Here is a 20,238-nt window from a genome sequence, read left to right as displayed (position 1 = left end):
CAAACTCCAGGCAGATGGTCGTGGTCGGGATTCAAACCAGCGACCCTTTTTGCTTCTGGATAAAAGTGATAACCACTACACCATTGTGCTGCCCAATATAGTTATCAAATCTGCAGATAAAAAGGAGGTGGGATAATTATTCAAGACAAACAGATCTACATTCAAGAGGCCCATAGACTACTATCTGACCACAATATCTATATCAGGCTCACAAAAGATCCCCTACCCACTTTCTCTGTGGAAGCTGCCTCACTAGCGAATGCAGCGGCCTCAGAAGGCATTACCACTAACATATAATTGTCCGTCAAGAGAAACTTCTATAAAAACACCATATTTTTATCATCTTCCGAAAAACACAACCCACCAGGACAGCCCATAGTGGCCTCTATGGAGAGTGTCACAAGTGGGTTCCCGATGTATGTGGACAGGTTCCTCCAACCATTGGCCCAAAGCCTACCCTCATACATCAGAGATGTTGGAGCATCTCTAGGAGATGTAGCAACCCCATCAATGGGAACCTACATACGGGTGGTTCTCTTTAGATGTTTTACCTCTTTATATGTCTATACCCCACAAGCTTGGTCTTAGGGCAGTAAAACACTTTTTAGAGGAGGACCCCCTAGCGAACCCTAGACAAGCCCAATTTATACTAGAGGCTACCAACTTCTGCCTCAAACAACCATTTTGAATTTGATGGTGAATTTTATTTACAGTCAAATGGCACAGCTATGGGGGCATATTTTGCCCCCAGCTATGCCAATTTATCCATGGGTTACAATAAATAACCCGCAACAATCCCTTTGCTACCCACATAATATTTTATGGCCCCTACAGCGATGATATAGCGATCATATGGGACGGCACTCTGGATAGCACTGATCTGTTTGTACAACACTAACAACAATTCCTTAGGCCTCTTCTTCACACATGTCACGGATCCAGACCAACTAGCCTTTCTGGATCTAGAGCTCTGTCATGACGGCCCAGCCATACACACTAAAAACTTTGTAAAGCCCACTGCTGGCAACTCCTTTCCTCATTATCGGAGTTGCCACCACCCTAAATGGATCAATATCCCCAAGCGTCAGTTCCATAGAATTCGTAATAATTGCATGAGAGATGTAAAACTTTCATCCACAGGGTGAACTTCTTAGTCAAAAATTCCTGGAGAAAGGGTTCTTCATTGGTGTCAGAGGCTTTTCGACAATACCTAAATCCTCCACCCCGAAACCAGCTGGTACCTCAGGAACCTCAGCTCATGCGATTTAACACTCAATTTCATGGCAAATATAAAAACATAGAGAGTATTTTGTATAAACACTGGTCCATACTACTCGAGGACCCTTTCTTGCAAACCACTCTTCCCCAGAAACCCAACGTATCATATCGCAGGGCAAAAAAAATTACTACAAGGAAAATCGCACCCAGTAAAATGAAACAGTGTCCACAAACCTGGAGCAACCAACCACATTCCCTTAAATCCTTTAGTGGGCATGTTCCAGTGGCGTAAAAAAAGTTGGAAGGTATGGGTGATTGGGCAATTCTGGGTAGCCTGCCTGCAGCAGAAAGTTTTAAATGTCTACGCCAGCAGGAGACTTTTTGGATTTATTCCTTAAATACTCTTACTCTAGGGGCTTTAAATGAAGAATGTAGAGACCCACACCATATCGTAACAATTAGTTTCCTGTGCATTTTCCAATTTCTCACCATATACCCCTCATTTTTTTTTTACAACGGACCATTCTGGTCCCATACATCCAGGATATCGCATGATTCAGTTCTTTTTTTGGGGGTGGTGGCACAGATAGTAAATAAGAAAATCACAAGTGCTGCATTTCTGTGTACATGGTGTACAAAAATGCGTTTTTTACAGCATATGACATGTCCATGTTATAGCCAGGTTGTTTAATATTGGCATTCCCCCCCCCCCCTTCTTTTTTAATTCACCCACCCTCATCCCCCCCCCTCCCCCCCTCCCTCCTTCCCATTTCCGCACTATTTTCTTCCAATCCAATAGATATACAATTTATTTCACCTCTATTTTGATTTTTATTCCTTGAAGTTTTTGGCTCATGTTAAGAATGATAATCTGGTCTATATTTGTTGTTTTTTTTCATATTGGTCTACATGACCTTTCAAGCTTTTGTATTGAATTTCACTGGTTGTACTTTGTTTTAATATGACTAATGTCCAGGGACCGCTGGCCATTGTTGTTCCATGGCCACGGCCAGTCACGCAGAGTCTATTTAAGCTGCAAACCTTCTGGGTGCAACAGGCCATTAGAAGGAGCTGTATGCTCCGAGCACGTAGCCTATTCTTCCTCTCATCCTCTCCTCAACCTGGGTCCCGCCCATCCGGTGATGTCACTCCCTCTAGTGTGGGCCACGCTGGGCAGCTCGGACTTCCTAGATGCTTTCTGCATCCCAGCTCTCCCCTTCACAGCCATCCAGACCCCAGAAGAAGTATTTGGATGGCGGCAGCCCTTGAGGATGATGATCTTTTCATGACAATGCGTGTGCTCACCTTACACGTGCATTTTACTTTGAGCAATAAATCTATCTTGTCTGTCCACTACTGTGCAAGTATCCATTTGATGTGCACTGGTGTTTTTTTACCTTTACCACTTCAGCCCCGGAAGGATTTGCCCCCTTAATGACTAGGCCATTTTTTGCGATACGGCACTGCGTCGCTTTAACTGACAATTGCGCGGTCGTGCGACGCTGTACCCAAACAAAATTGATTAAAAAATTTTTTAAAAATATAAAAAAAAAAAAAAAAAAAAAAAAAAAAAAAAAAAAAAAAAAAAAGGAAGCCATATTTTTTACTTTTTGCTATGAAAAATATCCCCCCCCCTCCCCCCCAGGAACAGACAATCTGTCTCTCCTGACAGAATGGGAATGTGTGTTTACATACATACATACATCCCCGTAAACACTACACCTAGAATGCACATCAGACCACTTGCATGGGTTCCATACCAGCAACAGGGAACTCACCTCCTCCTTCTCCCATCTCTTCCAGCGCAGTCGAGCATTAGCTGCAGCCATGGCTTCAATAACAAATGTTGTGGTCATATAACTAGAAATGAAAATAAATAAATAAAATAGAGTGCTGAAACAATTTACATAAGATATACATGTCAAATAAAACAAATTGCAGAGTGTTTTTTATCCATGTTCTTAGCCACTTAAAGTAGAACTTTAGGTAAACTTTATTTTTTTTTTCCATTTTGGATAGAGTAAGGAAGGGTTATAAATTTAGTCAGGTTTTTTTTTTTTTTTTCCCCCCCGCAATCTGTGTCCCATTGCGGAGATTTTTCTTCACTTCCGGTCCCATAACAGAACAGGAAGTATGAGGAAATCCCTGCAAATTAAGGGAATTCCTTAGGGACACCCAGATCAACAGTAGTAGTATCCTCACTGGAAGATTTCCCTTCTATTACTTTTCTGGGGACAACCCAAAATTTGGGATTTTCTTTTACTTTTAATGATAATGGTAAACAGGACAAAATCGAGAGGGTTAATCTCCTTAACGGAGCACAGACAGCAATAAAAACTGACAGTTGATCTAATCCATCTCCACTCTATCCAAAACTAAAAACCTTTAGTTGCACTTTAACTACATCCACATCCATGATCTAACACTAACCTATCTAGCCCTGTAAAGAAATCAGTATACATACAGTGGATATAAAAAGTCTACACACCCCTGTTAAAATGTCAGGTTTCCGTGATGTAAAAAAAAAAAAAAAAACATATAATTTCAGAACTTTTTCCACCTTTAATGCGACCTATAAACTGTACAACTCAGTTGAACAAACTAAAATCTTTTAGGTGGAGGGAAGTAAAAATAAAAAACTAGGGAAGCGCCGAATCCGAAAATAAATCTTCCTTGATCCCGAAAACCGAAACAACACCGATACCGAAAGTGACTGTTTTTAAAAATATTTTTATACAGGAGATGGTCAGAGACTGGGGACACGGTACAGGAGATGGTCAGAGAGATTGGGGACACGGTACAGGAGATGGTCAGAGAGACTGGGGACACGGTACAGGAGATGGTCAGAGAGACTGGGGACACGGTACAGGAGATGGTCAGAGAGACTGGGGACACGGTACAGGAGATGGTCAGAGAGACTGGGGACACGGTACAGGAGATGGTCAGAGAGACTGGGGACATGATACAAATGATCAATGCAGCCTCACCAGTGCCCGTCAGAGGCAGCCAGCCAGTGTCCCCGGTAGTGCAGCCAGTGTCCCCGGTTGTGCAGCCAGTGTCCCCGGTTGTGCAGCCAGTGAAGGGAGAGGAGAGCCGCCGCCTGTTTGATTACAGCTATTGAAATGAAAGCTGTGATGTTCCCGGTGCTGTAATCAAACAGGCGGCGGCTCTCCTCCCTTCTATGATATAGGAAGCCCCCCTGATAGACGGCACCAGGGGCGGGTGTGGAGCCCCGCCCAATTCGGTATCGGCAAAAATTCTCTTTGGGCTTTTTGCTGAAAGGGCCATTTTCGGACGATATGTTTCGGCGGCTGAAATTTCGGTGCATCCCTATAAAAAACTAAAATAATATAGTTGCATAAGTGTGAAACTACTAATACTTTGTTGAAGCACCTTTTGATTTTATCACAGCACTCAGTCTTTTTGGGTATGAGTCTATCAGAATGGCACATCTTGACTTGGCAATATTTGCCCACTCTTTGCAAAAACACTCCAAATCTGTCAGATTGTGAGGGCATCTCCTGTGCACAGCCCTCTTCAGATCACCCCACAGATTTTCAATCGGATTCAGGTCTGGGCTCTGGCTGGGCCATTCCAAAACTTTTATATTCTTCTGGTGAAGCCATTCCTTTGTTGATTTGGAGGTATGCTTTGGGTCGTTGTCATGCTGAAAGATGAAGTTCCTCTTCGTTTTCAGCTTTCTAGTAGAAGCCTGAAGGTTTTGTGCTGATATTGACTGATATTTGGAACTCTAACAATAAGAAAGGTATGGGATTTTAAAGGTGCCAAAACACAAAGACATAAAATATATCAAAATTTTATTGAAAAATCGCTGTGGCATCAATATGGAGAGGGAGATGTAACCAGATGAAAATACATCAAAAGGACCGATGCCAGTCTTTTTGACAATATGTCCTGGTGAAAACTGGTCCCGGTGTCGGCTTTGGAAACAGTTCTATCTAGCTGGGATTTTACCAAATCTTCAACAACTGGGATGATATCGTTCTTGGTATTATCATCAACAGGTTGTTTTTGGCGTAATTATGCCTTCCTCTGTGGTTTCACCACATATCTAATTTTATCTACCCCTGTGATTTTGGAGCCTAATCTTATTTGATTTTAAGATATTCATCAGTATTCAGTGATCATATATGCAGTACCTCATAAAAAGTTCCAGATGAAGCCATCATATGGGGAAACATGTAGAGAATTGGAACCTACTGCATTTTTCCGTTTCCGTATAGATATTATATGATATTATGCTGATTTTTAAATGTTTTCAATAAAATGTTGATATATTTTATATCTTTGTTGTGTTTTGGCACCTTTAAAATCCCATACCTTTCTTATTGTTAGAATTCTACAAATTAAGGGATGTGGTGCAGATGATTCTCAGACATTCAGCAATTTTATTGATATTTTGGTATTTGGAACGGTTCATAATTCCCTCTACCTTGACTAAGGCCCCTGTTCCAGCTGAAGGAAAACAGCCCCAAAGCATAATGCTGCCACCACTATGCTTCACTGTGGGTATGGTGTTTTTGCACCAAACATATCTTTTAGAATTATCACCAAAAAGTTCAATCTTGGTTTCAGACGACCATGATTAATTTTCCCACATGCTTTTGGGAGACTTCAGATGTGTTTTTGCAAAATTTAGCCAGGCTTGGATGTTTTTCTTCGTAAAAAAAAAGGCTTCCATCTTGCCACTCTACCCCATAGCCCAGCCATATGAAGAATATAGGAGATTGTTGCCACATGTACCACACACAGTGCTGTAGGCCCTCTCAGCAGACCATGGCTTTTGCTGTAAAATGCAACTAAGAAAATGTCAGGAAAGACCTACTAGAACAGCTGAACTTTATTTGGGGCTAACCACTTCAATACAGGGCATTTTCACCCCCTTCCTGCCCAAGCCAATTTTCAGTGCTGTAACATTTTGAATGACAATTGCACGGTCATGCAACACTGTACCCAAATTAAATTTTTATCATTTTTTTCCCCACAAATAGAGCTTTCTTTTGGTGGTATTTGGTCACCTCTGCGTTTTTTTCTTTTGCACTATAAACAAACGAAGGAGCGACAAGTTTGAGAAAAAAACAAACACCACACACCACACACACTATTTTTTACTTTTTGCTATAAAAAAATATCCCAAATTAAAAAAATTTTAGGCCAATGCGTATTCTTCTACATATTTTTGGTAAAAAAAAAAATATATAATATCACAATAAGCGTATATTCACATTTACAGTGATCAGTGCTATAAAAATGCACTGATTACTGTATAAATGTCGCTGACAGGGAAAGGGTTAACATTAGGGGGCGATCAAGGGTGTTAAATGGGTTACCTAGGGAGTAATTCTAACTGTAGGTGGGGGGGACTGACTAGGGGAGGAGACTGATCAGTGTTCCTATATACTAGGAACACACGATCTGTCTCCTCTCCCCTGACAGGATGTGGATCTGTGTGTTTACACACACAGATCCACGGTCCTGCTCTGTAACGAGTGATTGCGAGTGCCCGGCGGACATCACGGCCACTGGGAACGTACATTGGCTCCTCGGTGACCCGGCAGCACACGTACACCCCCTATACCGCCGGGAACATCATATGACGCCCGGCCAGGATGGGAGATCCCATCTGTGGATGTCATACGACAATGGGTGGGTAGGAAAGTGGTTAATCAGAGGCACTTTGAAAGCAGAACTCCGGGATTTTCAAAAAATCCCCCATTAGTACACCCCCCCACAAAACACTAAACAGTTATTACATTTGTGAAATTTCTTACCAGTTGAGAGATACGTCTGATTGAAATTTTCAGGAAGTCAGTTCTGACCACCAGGGACCACCAGTGCCACATGTCAGAGACCACCAGTGCCACATGTCAGAGACCACCAGTGCCATGCGGCGGGGACAGAGTGGGGAGGCGGACTGCTGGCAGAAGCAGAGGAGGAGGAGGAGGGAGGAGAGAGGAGGGAGAAGGAGGACATGGGTGGCACAGACCGGGGGCTGCGAGACCCCATCTGCCCGCTACATGTCTGCTTCCTCCCTACTAGAACAAGGGGTGTGTCAGACTGCTGGCTGAGGTTACTGGAGGGATGGCAGCCAGCAGTCTTACAAGCAGGAAATCACCAGGCAATAACAGTTTTTCAGCAAGTACAGCAGCCTATTACAGAGGAACTACAGAGCTCAGAAGAACATGGGTGACATGCTTGGTAAAAGGTAGGAGATCAGTAACAAGGACATGGAAAACTTGCCCAGAGTTCTGCTTTAAATGATGGCAGGTGTGTACTGACTCCTATTTTACATGAGTTTGAATGTGATTGCTTAGTTCTGAACACAGCTACATCCCCAGTTATAAGAGGGTGTGCACACTTATGCAACCACATTATTTTAGTTTTTCTCTTTTTACACTCCCCCCCCCCCCCCCCTTCAAGATTTGTTTGTTTTTCAATTGATTTGTACAGTTTATAGGTCACATTAAAAAGGTGTAAAAAGTTCTGAAATGATTTATCTTTGTCTCATTTTTTTTACATCACAGAAACCAGACATTTTAACAGGGGTGTGTGGACTTTTTATATCCACTGTACCTTTTTTGAAGCCGATTCGATCAGTGGTGGAAGCTCTGCAGAGGACACGGCTGTGAAATGAATGGGATGTGACGTCACCCATAGACTTACTATGGGGCTTCCGTTGTCGGCTGTGTCCTCTGTACCAGCCTCTACAGAGAAGCTGCAGATGACAGCTCGGCGTGGGATCAGAGCTTCCGCCGCTGAAGATCGGGTCGGATCGGCTTCAGAAAAGGTATGTATACCGATTTCTTCTTTACAGAGCTAGAGAGGTTAGTGTTAGATCGTGCATGTCTGTAGATGCAGAGATTATAGGGTGGACTTCTACTTTAACCAACTTAATACGCCCTATGAACAAAAACATTTTTTCTTATTTTTGAGGTGTCAGTTGTGTGACGAATAATGTTTTGCCTTCATAAGAAATCTGATCTGCAGTCTGTCTGGATACATCATGCGCTCTTTCCAGATTCTTTTTTTTTTTTTCCTAATTGCTTACCTCAGCTATCAGAATTACAAAATATTTCCAGCCAATCAGGAGGACGATGTTGTATCTGGCAGCCTGAACTCAGAGGCTGCAGATCAGACATATGGGAGGTAATTTTGCTTTTTTGCACAGAGTTTCCACAACTGCTATCCAGGAGTTACCAAAAAGCTGCAACGTGAAAGAGGGAGCAATACTGAGCTTACAACAGCCTCTATGCACTAGTATAGTTAGATGAGACACAAGAGTAATATCAAAGGCCACTTTAGCTGTATGTAAATAAACACGAGAGGCCAAGGCCATCAGATGGAGGCAAGTATGCATCTGTGAAGGGTATTAGATGGGAGGCAAACAAGGATTAATACACTATGGGGTTGATTTACTAAAACTGAAAAGTGCAAATCCAGTGCGGCTCTGAAGAGAAACCAATCAGCCTCCAGGTTTGTTTTGTCAAAGCTTAAAGTGATTTAAAGTCTTTTTTTTTTTTTTATTAAAAATAACAAACATGTTATACCAAATCTACTGCACAGCGCAGCCCGGATCCTCCTCTTCTCAGGTCCCTCTTCGGTGCTCCTGGCCCTTCCCTCCTGTTGGGTGCCCCCGCAGCAAGCAGCTTGCTATGGCCATTCAGACACGGAGCTGCGGCCCAGCCCCGCCCCATTTCTACTCTCATTGGCTGACTGATTTTGATTGACAGCAGCGGGAGCCAATGGCACCGCTTTCTCAGCCAATGAGGAAGGAAGTCCTGGACGGTCGAGACATTCGTACAACATTGCTGGATCTATTCTAGGGGGACCTCAGGTAAATATTAGGGGGGCTGCTGCACACAGGCTTTTTATCTTAATGCATGAAGATAAAAAACCTTCTGACTTTACAACCACTTTATTTGAACAAGCTGAAGTTAGAAGCCGATTGGCTACCATGCACAGCTGCACCAGATTTTGCACTCTCCAGTTTTAGCAAGTCAACTCCTTTGTTTTTAAGTGTTCTTATACTTTCACCTGTACACAATCCTACAGACAGAAGAGCAGAGGACTCATTTCATTACCTGTAGCGTTCTTTGACCATTTATATGATTTTATTGGTTTTTAATATTCATATAAAACTATATTATTTTGTTCACTTACCTCATAAATGCCAAGAAGATAATAAGGATGAGGCTCACCAACCAGCCTGCATGGGCGAAAGCCTTTGGCATGGTAAGTGCACCTGTGCCCACAATTAAATTGAACATGTACACAAGCCCAACCTATAGGGAAAAAAAAACAAACACATGTATATATTGAAAAATGTAATCCAATACAATAAACTCTGATGAGCAATTATTTAATCACTTGAGCTCTGGAAGGTTTTACCCCCCCTTCATGACCGGGACATTTTTTACTATTCAGCACTGCAATATTTTACCTGATAATTGCGCAGTTATGCAACACTGTACACAAATTACATTTTTTTAATACCTTTTTTCACACAAATAGAGCTTTCATTTGTTGGCATTTGAACACCACTGGGGTTTTCTTTTTTTGTGAATTAAATGGGGGGAAAAAATAAATAAATAAAAGGAAGAATGAATTTTTTCAAAGATATTTTCTACTTTTCAGTTATTAGATATGTTTATTATAAAACATATCTAATAAATAAAATAAATAAAGTTTCTTCATAAATGTAAAATAAATACTTCAAATGTATTCTGCTACATGTCTTTGGTTAAAAAAAAATAAAAACGTTTTTAAAAAGTGTATAATTGGTTTGTGCATCTACAAAACTATGAGATAGAGATATATATATATATATATACATACATACATACATACACACACACACACACACACACACACACACACACACAGCTATGACACTATACTGTAATGACAGTGATCACCGATTTATAGTGTGACTTTGATCAATCTGGTGCTAGCTGACAGGTACACTAGATAACAGTGACATCAATAGTGACATCATCAGATGTAATGAGTGACGAAACGCATCAGGGTGGAGCCACACGACGTACGTAGACATACCAGTGTATCCAGGGAAAGACAGAAGTTCCCCATTGCGATCAGTAGGAGACGCTGTTAACCTGCAGTTACCTGATGTGAATTTGTGAACACCGCTTTTTTATACACATTTTCTTGTAAGTGTACACCTGGAAGGGGGGTATTCTCCTCTTTGTTTTTTCATTAATAAAACTTTTAAAACGGGATTACGCTATGTCCGTTCCTTTCTCTTTTATCGTTTGAAACATTGAATCATCTGTGAGCTGTTCCTATCCTGGTAATCGAGGGAGGATACCGGCATGGATTCCCGTGGTTTATGACTAACATACACGCTAAAGATCAAGATCTGATCCAGTAAGAGTCTTGTTAAGAGGGGGTTTTCTTGCACCCCCCCCCCCCCCCCTCTTTATCTGAGCACGTGTGATGTGGAATCCATTGGAGTGAATACAACCATTCTAGAGGAGGGCGCTCCATAGCTTTTGATTTCTGAAGGACTTACCTTGTACTTTGTTAGTTTTTTCATGTGTACACAGACTTGATTTATTTATGGTTTTAGATTGTTCATTGTTTATCACCAATTATTTCTTAAGCGCTGACAAGGTCTATCAGACTTTCCTCTATTATTATGCTACTTAACTATCTGGTTGTTTTTCCTCCCTGCTTTGCAGGGAGAAGAATTAGTTAGACTGCTGTTCACAGTACACAGAGACACAGAACTTTGTGTGCGATTGTCCACAGCCGATCAGCTGACTTCAGCCAATCATTGGCTGAAATCGCAGCACGAGTCAGCTGGACGCACGCTGTCAGGAAAAGCCCTCTTGTAAATATCCCAGCAAACTGAAGGTTAAACGAATGCCTGTGCGAAGAAGCGCCATCCGGCGCACGCGCATGTGCAAGGGCACCAATAGCGGCGCACGCGAAACAACACTTGGCGCCAAAGATAGGCTTTTTAAAAGGAGACTGTTCCAATGCTGCCTTGCTGTCCGGTCTACAGCGTTTCCTGAGACCCCTGCTCCCTTGTTACCAGTTTCTCTGTATCCAGTACTTACTTGGCTTGTTCCTGACTTACCTGTTTGCTGCCCGCCCCGATCTCGGCTTGGACTGTGACTATTCTCTTGGTTTGCCCTCCTGTACCTGATCTGCCCGCCAGTACCTTGACCCGGCTTGTCTGTACCTCCCTGCTGTCTGCAACCTGCTACAGGACTACAGTGCTCCTCCCTGCTGTCTGCAACCTGCTACAGGACTACAGTGCTCCTCCCTGCTGTCTGCAACCTGCTACAGGACTACAGTGCTCCTCCCTGCTGTCTGCAACCTGCTACAGGACTACAGTTCTCCTCCCTGCTGTCTGCAACCTGTTACAGGACTACAGTGCACCTCCCTGTCTGCAACCTGTTACAGGACTACAGTGCACCTCCCTGCAACCTGTTACAGGACTACAGTGCACCTCCCTGCTGTCTGCAACCTGCTACAGGACTACAGTGCTCCTCCCTGCTGTCTGCAACCTGCTACAGGACTACAGTGCTCCTCCCTGCTGTCTGCAACCTGCTACAGGACTACAGTGCACCTCCCTGCTGACTACAGGATCCAGCTCTCTACTCCAGTGTTCCAGCAAGGCACTTGTGCCCCTCTGTACTTTCGAGCCCCTGTTCACACCTTCAGGGGTTCCGGAGTCAGAGGTATACGAGAGGCCGTTCTCTGCATTCCGGGCTCCACCTACCAGGTACGTGACAGTACCGGACAGCCATGTCCGAGCCCACGCAGGGAACGTCGCCTATGGAGGACTTATGCCATCATCTGGCTGGACTTACACAAGCTGTTAAAGACCTGCAAGACGGTTACAAACGTCTGGAAGAACGCGTTCAAGTGCTCTCTACCTCCGCTCCAGGTCCTTCCCCAGGTCCTTCTGTAGTAATGTTGCCTCCAGAACCTAAAGTTCCCACACCAGAAAGGTTCTCCGGGGACCGCAGCAAGTTTAGAGCATTCCGTAATGCCTGTGAACTTTTCTTTGCACTACAACCCAGGACTTTTTCATTAGAAACCACTAAGGTGGGGTTCGTCATTTCCCTCCTGCTGGGGGAACCCCAGGCATGGGCTCATCGACTCCTGGAGCAAAAGAACAGCTGCCTTAACCAACTGGACACTTTCTTCCAAGCCATGGCCCTTCTCTATGAGGACCCGCAACTAGCAGCTTCCGCAGAAGCAGCTCTGTTCTCTCTCCAGCAAGGCCGTAGGGCGGCGGAGGACTATGCATCTGAATTCAGGCGTTGGAGTTCTGACACAAATTGGAACGACGCCGCCCTACGCCACCAGTTCCGCATGGGACTTTCCGAGCCACTAAAGGATGAGTTGGCCCGGGTTGGCATCCCTGCGACACTTGAAGCCCTTATCAATCTCGCTATCCAGATCGACAGGCGCCTAAGAGAGCGAAGAGCTGAACGGACTGCTGGTTCCGCTCGCCCAGTCTGGATGCTTCCACGTGTACCACAGCCTTCTGTCCACACTCCTGCTGATTCCACTGAGCCAATGCAGCTAGGCCTGATCCGTCCCTCTCTGACTCCGGAAGAACGTCAACGCCGGCGAGCGAATAACCTTTGCCTGTATTGCGGAGAACCTGGACATTATGTGAGGACTTGTCCCTCAAAGACTCGTAAGCACTTTACTCTTTCCTCTACCTCTTCACCTGCTGTGTTAGATAATGCTACTCATTTGGCTATCCCCATCTCTCTACAGCTTCCAGAAGGAAGTACGCAAGCGACCGCCATCATTGACTCCGGAGCCTGCAGCGGGTTCATGGACTTGTCTTTTGCCCGTAAACTCCGCATTCCTCTACGACCCAGAGCACAGGGACTGTCTGTACATCTGGCCGACGGATCGGCTATTAAATCTGGGCCCGTAACACAAGAAACAGTTCCTCCTAAAACCACCATTTCCGGCAACCACCAAGAACTACTCTGTCTTGATATCATCGAATCTCCCTTGTTCCCCATCATACTGGGAATGCCCTGGCTCAAGGCACATAATCCGCAAATAGACTGGTCCACTGGAAAAATCAGTTTTCATTCCTCCTATTGCCAGCAACATTGTTTACAGGAAACTCCCAACATCCCGTCTTCTTTGCTATGTCTGGAGACTGATGCTGAAGCCTGCCAAGCAGTTCCTAAGGCTTACCATGACTTCCTGGATGTGTTCAGTAAAAAAGGGGCAGAGACTCTGCCACCCCATAGACCTTACGACTGCCCGATTGAGTTGCTTCCCGGAGCAGAAATTCCCTTTGGGAGAATTTTTCCCTTGACCGAACTTGAACTTGGAACTCTTAAAGAATACATAGATGACAACCTGAGGAAAGGGTTCATACGCCCTTCTACCTCCCCAGCAGGAGCAGGGATTTTCTTCTTAGAAAAGAAAGACCACTCTCTACGCCCCTGCGTAGATTATCGGGACCTTAATAAAATCACAATTAAGAATCGGTATCCTCTACCCTTGGTACCTGAACTTTTCCAGCAAATCGGAAGTGCATCCATCTTTACCAAATTAGATCTTCGTGGAGCCTACAATTTAGTCCGGATCCGAAGCGGAGATGAATGGAAAACGGCCTTCCGTACCCGCTTCGGACATTTTGAGTATCTTGTCATGCCCTTCGGGTTATGTAATGCTCCTGCCACCTTCCAGCATTTTGTTAATGATATTTTTAGAGACTACCTTGACTTGTTTATCATAGTATACCTGGACGACATCTTGATCTTTTCCTCCTCACTGGCTACTCATCGGGAACATGTCAGAAAATTTCTACCCCTCCTTCACCAGCATGGCTTGTATGCAAAACCTGAGAAGTGCGAGTTTGAACGCCAAATCATCCAGTTTCTGGGCCTGATCATTTCGATAGATGGTGTCAAGATGGATCCAGAGAAGGTCTCTGCCATCTTGGATTGGCTAGCCCCGACTGATAAGAGGGGAGTCCAGCGATTTGTGGGGTTACGAATTTTTATCGCAAATTCATCAAGGGATTTTCTTCTATCATTTCCCCCATCACAAGTCTTACCCGGCAAGGCACCCGTTTCCAATGGTCTCCTGAAGCTCAAGCAGCCTTTACTTCCTTGAAAGAACAGTTCGTTTCAGCCTCCGTCTTAAAACATCCTGACCCAGCCTTACCTTATATACTGGAAGTAGATGCTTCTGAGATAGCAGTAGGGGCAGTTCTTTCACAGAGACAGTGGCGTCACTAGGGTTGGTGTCACCCGGTGCTGAAAAAATTGGTGTCACCCCCCTCCCCCCCGCCCTCCACCAAATATAGTCCCCCCTCAGTACAGACCCCTCTCCGCTAAGTACAGATCCTGCAGTATAGATCACCCTCACTAACAGACCTCCACCCTCAGTGCAGACCCCCCCCCCATCAGTACAGACACCCCCCCCCATCAGTATAGACCTCCAAACTCAGTGCAGACCCCCCATCAGTATAGAATCCCCCTAGTGCAGAGTCCCCATCAGTATAGAATCCACCTAGTGCAGAGCCCATCAGTATAGAATCCCCCCTAGTGCAGAGCCCATCAGTATAGAATCCCCCCTAGTGCAGAGCCCATCAGTATAGAATCCCCCCTAGTGCAGAGTCCCCATCAGTATAGAATCCCCCCTAGTGCAGAGTCCCCATCAGTATAGAATCCCCCTAGTGCAGAGTCCCCATCAGTATAGAATCCCCCCTAGTGCAGAGCCCATCAGTATAGAATCCCCCTAGTGCAGAGTCCCAATCAGTATAGAATCCCCCTAGTGCAGAGTCCCCATCAGTATAGAATCCCCCTAGTGCAGAGTCCCCATCAGTATAGAATCCCCCTAGTGCAGAGTCCCCATCAGTATAGAATCCCCCTAGTGCAGACCCCATCAGTATAGAATCCCCCTAGTGCAGAGTCCCCATCAGTATAGAATCCCCCTAGTGCAGAGTCCCCATCAGTATAGAATCCCCCTAGTGCAGAGTCCCCATCAGTATAGAATCCCCCTAGTGCAGAGTCCCCATCAGTATAGAATCCCCCTAGTGCAGAGTCCCCATCAGTATAGAATCCCCCTAGTGCAGAGTCCCCATCAGTATAGAATCCCCCTAGTGCAGAGTCCCCATCAGTATAGAATCCCCCTAGTGCAGAGTCCCCATCAGTATAGAATCCCCCTAGTGCAGAGTCCCCATCAATATAGAATCCCCCTAGTGCAGAGTCCCCATCAGTATAGAATCCCCCTAGTGCAGAGTCCCCATCAGTATAGAATCCCCCTAGTGCAGAGTCCCCATCAGTATAGAATCCCCCTAGTGCAGAGTCCCCATCAGTATAAGCATCCCCCTCCCCTCCCATAGTGCCCCCCCCCCCCCCACATGTCTATCTACTAATCTACTTAGAGTGTACAGTACAGTACCTCAGTACAGCGTGGCCTCGGACGTATACACACAGAGGTGTGTGTCACTTGGAGCTCCTCCTCCTCACCGGATGTAAACAGAGGAGGAGGCAGCTTCAGTCCGCTCCACGGGGGACACAGAGCGAGACGAGAGGCACAGGGCGGTGTGAGTGGCTGCGGTTCGGCTATACATGGGTGTCACCCCTCTGGCGGGTGTCACCCGGGTGCGGTCCGCACCCCCCGCCCCCACCTTGCAATGCCACTGCACAGAGACAAGAATCCAAGGCTCTGTTACACTCAGTGGCATTCTTCTCTCGCAGGCTAACCGAAGCTGAAAGAAATTACGATGTCGGGGACAGAGAGCTACTTGCAATCAAGGCTGCGCTAGAAGAATGGTGTTACCTCTTGGAAGGAGCAGCCCATCCTATTCTGGTGTACACTGATCACAAGAACTTAGAGTACTTGAAAGTTGCCAAGAGATTGAAACCACGACAAGCCAGATGGGCACTCTTTTTCACTAGATTTGCCTTTCACATCACTTACAGGCCGGGATCTAAGAATACTAAACCAGATGCGCTTTCCCGGATGTTCAGCGAACCTGAAGTTTCTTCTCCTCCTGATACCATCCTTGCTCCTGGGAATTTTCTCTTGCTTCAGGGAGATCTGCTTTCCCAAATTAAACAAGCTTCCTCACTGGCTCCCCATCCAACAGATGTCACTTTACAGTGGAAAGATGATCTACTTTGGTACAAGGACAGAATTTTTGTGCCACAACAGACATGGGTTGCCATCCTCAAGTCTTGCCATGACCACCTTACGATGACCTAGCTGGCCACTTCGGGGTACACAAGACTTCTGAACTCCTGCAGCGCATGTTTTGGTGGCCTCAGCTACAAAAGGATTGCAGACGATATATTGAAGCATGTACTACTTGCATCCAGAACAAGGGCAGCAAGACCAGGGCTTGGGGACTGTTGAGGCCTCTACCTGTACCAGAAAGACCATGGAGGATGATCTCCATGGATTTCATTGTGGAATTACCACCTTCAGAAGATTTCACCGCCATCTTCGTAGTGGTTGACAGACTTTCTAAAATGGCTCACTTCCTGCCTATGAAGGGTACCCCATCTGCTTCCGAAAATGCGAAGATTTTTATTAAAGACATTGTAAGGCTCCATGGTATACCCGCTAATATTGTATCTGATCGGGGGGTACAATTTACATCCAAATTCTGGAAAGCCCTGTGTGGAGCCCTGAAGATTGACCTCTCCTTCTCTTCTGCCTACCATCCTCAGACGAATGGTCAAACTGAACGAACCAATCAGACCCTTGAACAGTATTTGCGATGCTATTCTTGCTTTTCTCAAGATGACTGGGTGCCTCTGCTACCTCTTGCTGAGTTCGCCTACAATAATTCTGTGCATTCTGCAACCAACCAATCCCCGTTTTTTGCGAACTACGGGTTCCATCCCTTGTTTCTGTCCAATAACATGCCAGAGTGTGCAGTACCGGCGGCTCAAGAAACCTTGAACTTCTTCAGCACAAACAACAAGTTACTTCAAGAAACAATGGCAAGGACCCAAGACTATAACAAGGAAATGTTTGACAGAAAGAGAAGAGGGGAGCTTGACCTAAAACCTGGAGATCAAGTCTGGTTGTCCACTCAGAACCTGAAACTGGCATGCCCATCCGAGAAATTGGGCCCTAAGTTTGTGGGTCCCTTCCCAGTGTTGAGAAAAATTAACAGTGTGGCGTATGAGTTAAAGCTACCGGAGTCTTTCCATATACATCCAGTCTTTCATGTGGCTTTACTCAAACCGTCAGTCCCGGATCCCTTTCTTAACCGGAACACCGGTCCTCCCGAGCCTGTACTTATTAACGGCAAAGAAGAAGAATTTGAGGTAGAATCCATCGTAGATTGCCAGAGGAGACGTAATCAGGTTCAGTACCTGGTGAAATGGAAGGGTTACGGCCCGAGGAGAACTCCTGGGAACCAGAGGCTAACATCCATGCCAAAAGACTAATTTTAGCCTTTAAAAGAACTCATCCGAGTAAAATGGCCCAGTTGGGCATCCAGAGGCTGCCCTTTGGAGGGGGGCAATGTCAGGAAAAGCCCTCTTATAAATATCCCAGCAAACTGAAGGTTAAACGAATGCCTGTGCATAGAAGCGCCACCCGGCGCTCGCGCGCAATAGCGCTAATAGCGCGCACGGGCGCAACAGCGCCAATAGCGGCGCACGGGAGCGTGCGCCCCCTGTAACACCACTTGGCGCCAAAGATAGGCTATTTAAAGGAGACTGTTCCAATGCTGCCTTGCTGTCCGGTCTACAGCTTTTCTTGAGACCCCTGCTCCCTTGTTACCAGTTTCTCTGTATCCAGTATTTACTTGGCTTGTTCCTGACTTACTCGTTTGCTGCCTGCCCCGATCTAGGCTTGGACTTTGACTATTCTCTTGGTTTGCCCTCCTGTACCTGATCTGCCCGCCAGTACCTTGACCCGGCTTGTCTGTACCTCCCTGCTGTCTGCAACCTGCTACAGGACTACAGTGCTCCTCCCTGCAACCTGCTACAGGACTACAGTGCACCTCCCTGCTGTCTGCAACCTGCTACAGGACTACAGTGCTCCTCCCTGCTGTCTGCAACCTGCCACAGGACTACAGTGCACCTCCCTGCTGTCTGCAACCTGCTACAGAAGTACATCTTCGCCAGCACACCATGGATCAGCAAACAAGGTTGTCCAAAAAGGTTTTTTAATCGAAAATGGTCACATCACAAGGGGGGTGCAACGTTTCGGGGCCACGCAGGACCCCGAAACGTTGCACCCCCCTTGTGATGTGACCATTTTCGATTAAAAAACCTTTTTGGACAACCTTGTTTGCTGATCCATGGTGTGCTGGCGAAGATGTACTTCTGTTTGATGCTTCCAGAACCCAACTGGTAATCGTTACAGCACCCGTTAATGCTCTATGCCGTTTATCCAGGAACGTGTGCGACTGGAATATTGAATTGACTGCAACCTGCTACAGGACTACAGTGCTCCTCCCTGCTGTCTGCAACCTGCTTCGGGACTACAGTGCACCCCCCTGCTGACTACAGGATCCAGCTCTCTACTCCAGTGTTCCAGCCAGGCACTTCTGCCCCTCTGTACTTCTGAGCCCCTGTTCACACCTTCAGGGGTTCCTGAGTCAGAGGTATACGAGAGGCCGTTCTCTGCATTCCGGGCTCGGATTTTAGCAGAGTGTATATGGAACACATCTTTTAACTTCTCCACTTGGGGTCTGATCAGCATGGTCTCCATGATTAAGCCCTTTGTGGGTGTGAAATGCTTTGGAGCGAGAATTGTGAGAATTGACAAGTGAGACTATTTGTTGTAAATCTTCTATTATAGTAAAGCGATTCAGGTGTGGATGTGATTTCGGCCATACAAAATGTACATAATAAAATGTACATACAAAATGCACAGACATTGCATGTGATGTGCACAGAAATGCAGTGCGATTCCTGTGAGAATCACATACAGTGTTCCGCATGCACCAGTGTGAACCTAGGCTGAAAGTGAAAGTAAAAGAAAAATCACACATTTTGGGTTGTCCCTAGAACAGGAGTAGACCGGAAATCTTCCAATGGGGACACTAGTTGTGGTGACAACCAGGGATTCCCTCTCACTTACAGTTTTTGCTATGGAACAGGAAGTGAAGGGAAATCTCCCCAAAAGGTATAAATAAATTTGACAGGGGTTATAACCCTCCTTTACTCTATCCAAAAATGGCAAAAAATGTTTACCTTTAGGAGTTGTAAAGGCAGAAGATTTTTTATCTTTATGCATTAAGATAAGTATTCTGTGTGCAGCAGCCCCCCTAACACTTACCTGAGGTCCCTCTCCGTCCAGCAAGTGTCTTAGCCGTCCGAGATTCTCCTTACTGATTGGCTGAGACACAGCAGCAGCACCATTGGCTCCCGCTGCTGTCAAAGTCAGCTAGCCAATCAGGGGAGAGAGGGGGCAGGGGCTGAATGGACACAGGGAGCGGTGACTTGGCTCAGGTGCCCCCACATAGCAAGCTGCTTGCTGTGGGGGCACTCAACAGGAGGGATGGGCCAGGAGCACAGAAGAGGGGCCTGAGAAGAGGAGGATCTGGGCTGCTTTGTGCAAAACTGACTGCACAGAGGAGGCAAGTATGACATTATTATTTTTATAGGGGGAAAAAAAAAAAAAAAAAAAAAACCAACATAACACGAGCCTTTACAAATCACTTTAACTGTCTGAAAAAAAAAAAAAAATCTGATTTTGGAATGTTCATTCAAACAAAAAAAAAAAAAATTCTACCCATGCATGATCAACATCACCCGCACATTCTTTCCCCATATATGAAGACACAACTAACCCAATCATTGATTGTAGTAGCTCATACCCATAAGACGATGTGCTTAGTACAAATATTATGCAATTGTTACTCTGTAACTGTCTGGAAGTGGTTGTGCAAGGACTATGACGTGAATAGAGGTTAAAGGACCCGAATGCTTTTTATCATAAGATAGCGCACATTTTCTGACCATAGCTGCTACAAAAATGTGGAAGAAAGCCGTTAACTAGCGGATATTT

At 45.4% G+C, this 20,238-nt stretch overlaps 1 protein-coding gene across 1 annotated transcript in view; it reads right to left on the bottom strand.

Moving 5' to 3' along the window:
• TMEM104 (transmembrane protein 104) overlaps positions 1 to 20,238 on the bottom strand; it is a 74,582-nt gene that overhangs the window by 40,013 nt on the left and 14,331 nt on the right. Inside the window, exons 3-4 of the mRNA XM_073608157.1 lie at positions 9,400 to 9,521; positions 2,997 to 3,078 (exon numbers count right to left, since the gene is read on the bottom strand). Coding sequence (XP_073464258.1) covers positions 2,997 to 3,078; positions 9,400 to 9,521 — 204 coding nt within the window. The remainder of the gene's footprint in view (positions 1 to 2,996; positions 3,079 to 9,399; positions 9,522 to 20,238) is intronic.

Source organism: Aquarana catesbeiana, linkage group LG12, assembly GCF_042186555.1.
Source record: "Aquarana catesbeiana isolate 2022-GZ linkage group LG12, ASM4218655v1, whole genome shotgun sequence".
In the NCBI taxonomy this organism is placed as follows: domain Eukaryota; kingdom Metazoa; phylum Chordata; class Amphibia; order Anura; family Ranidae; genus Aquarana; species Aquarana catesbeiana.
The sequence above is the reverse complement of the archived record's forward strand: the minus strand, read 5'-3'. Positions and strand labels throughout refer to the sequence as shown.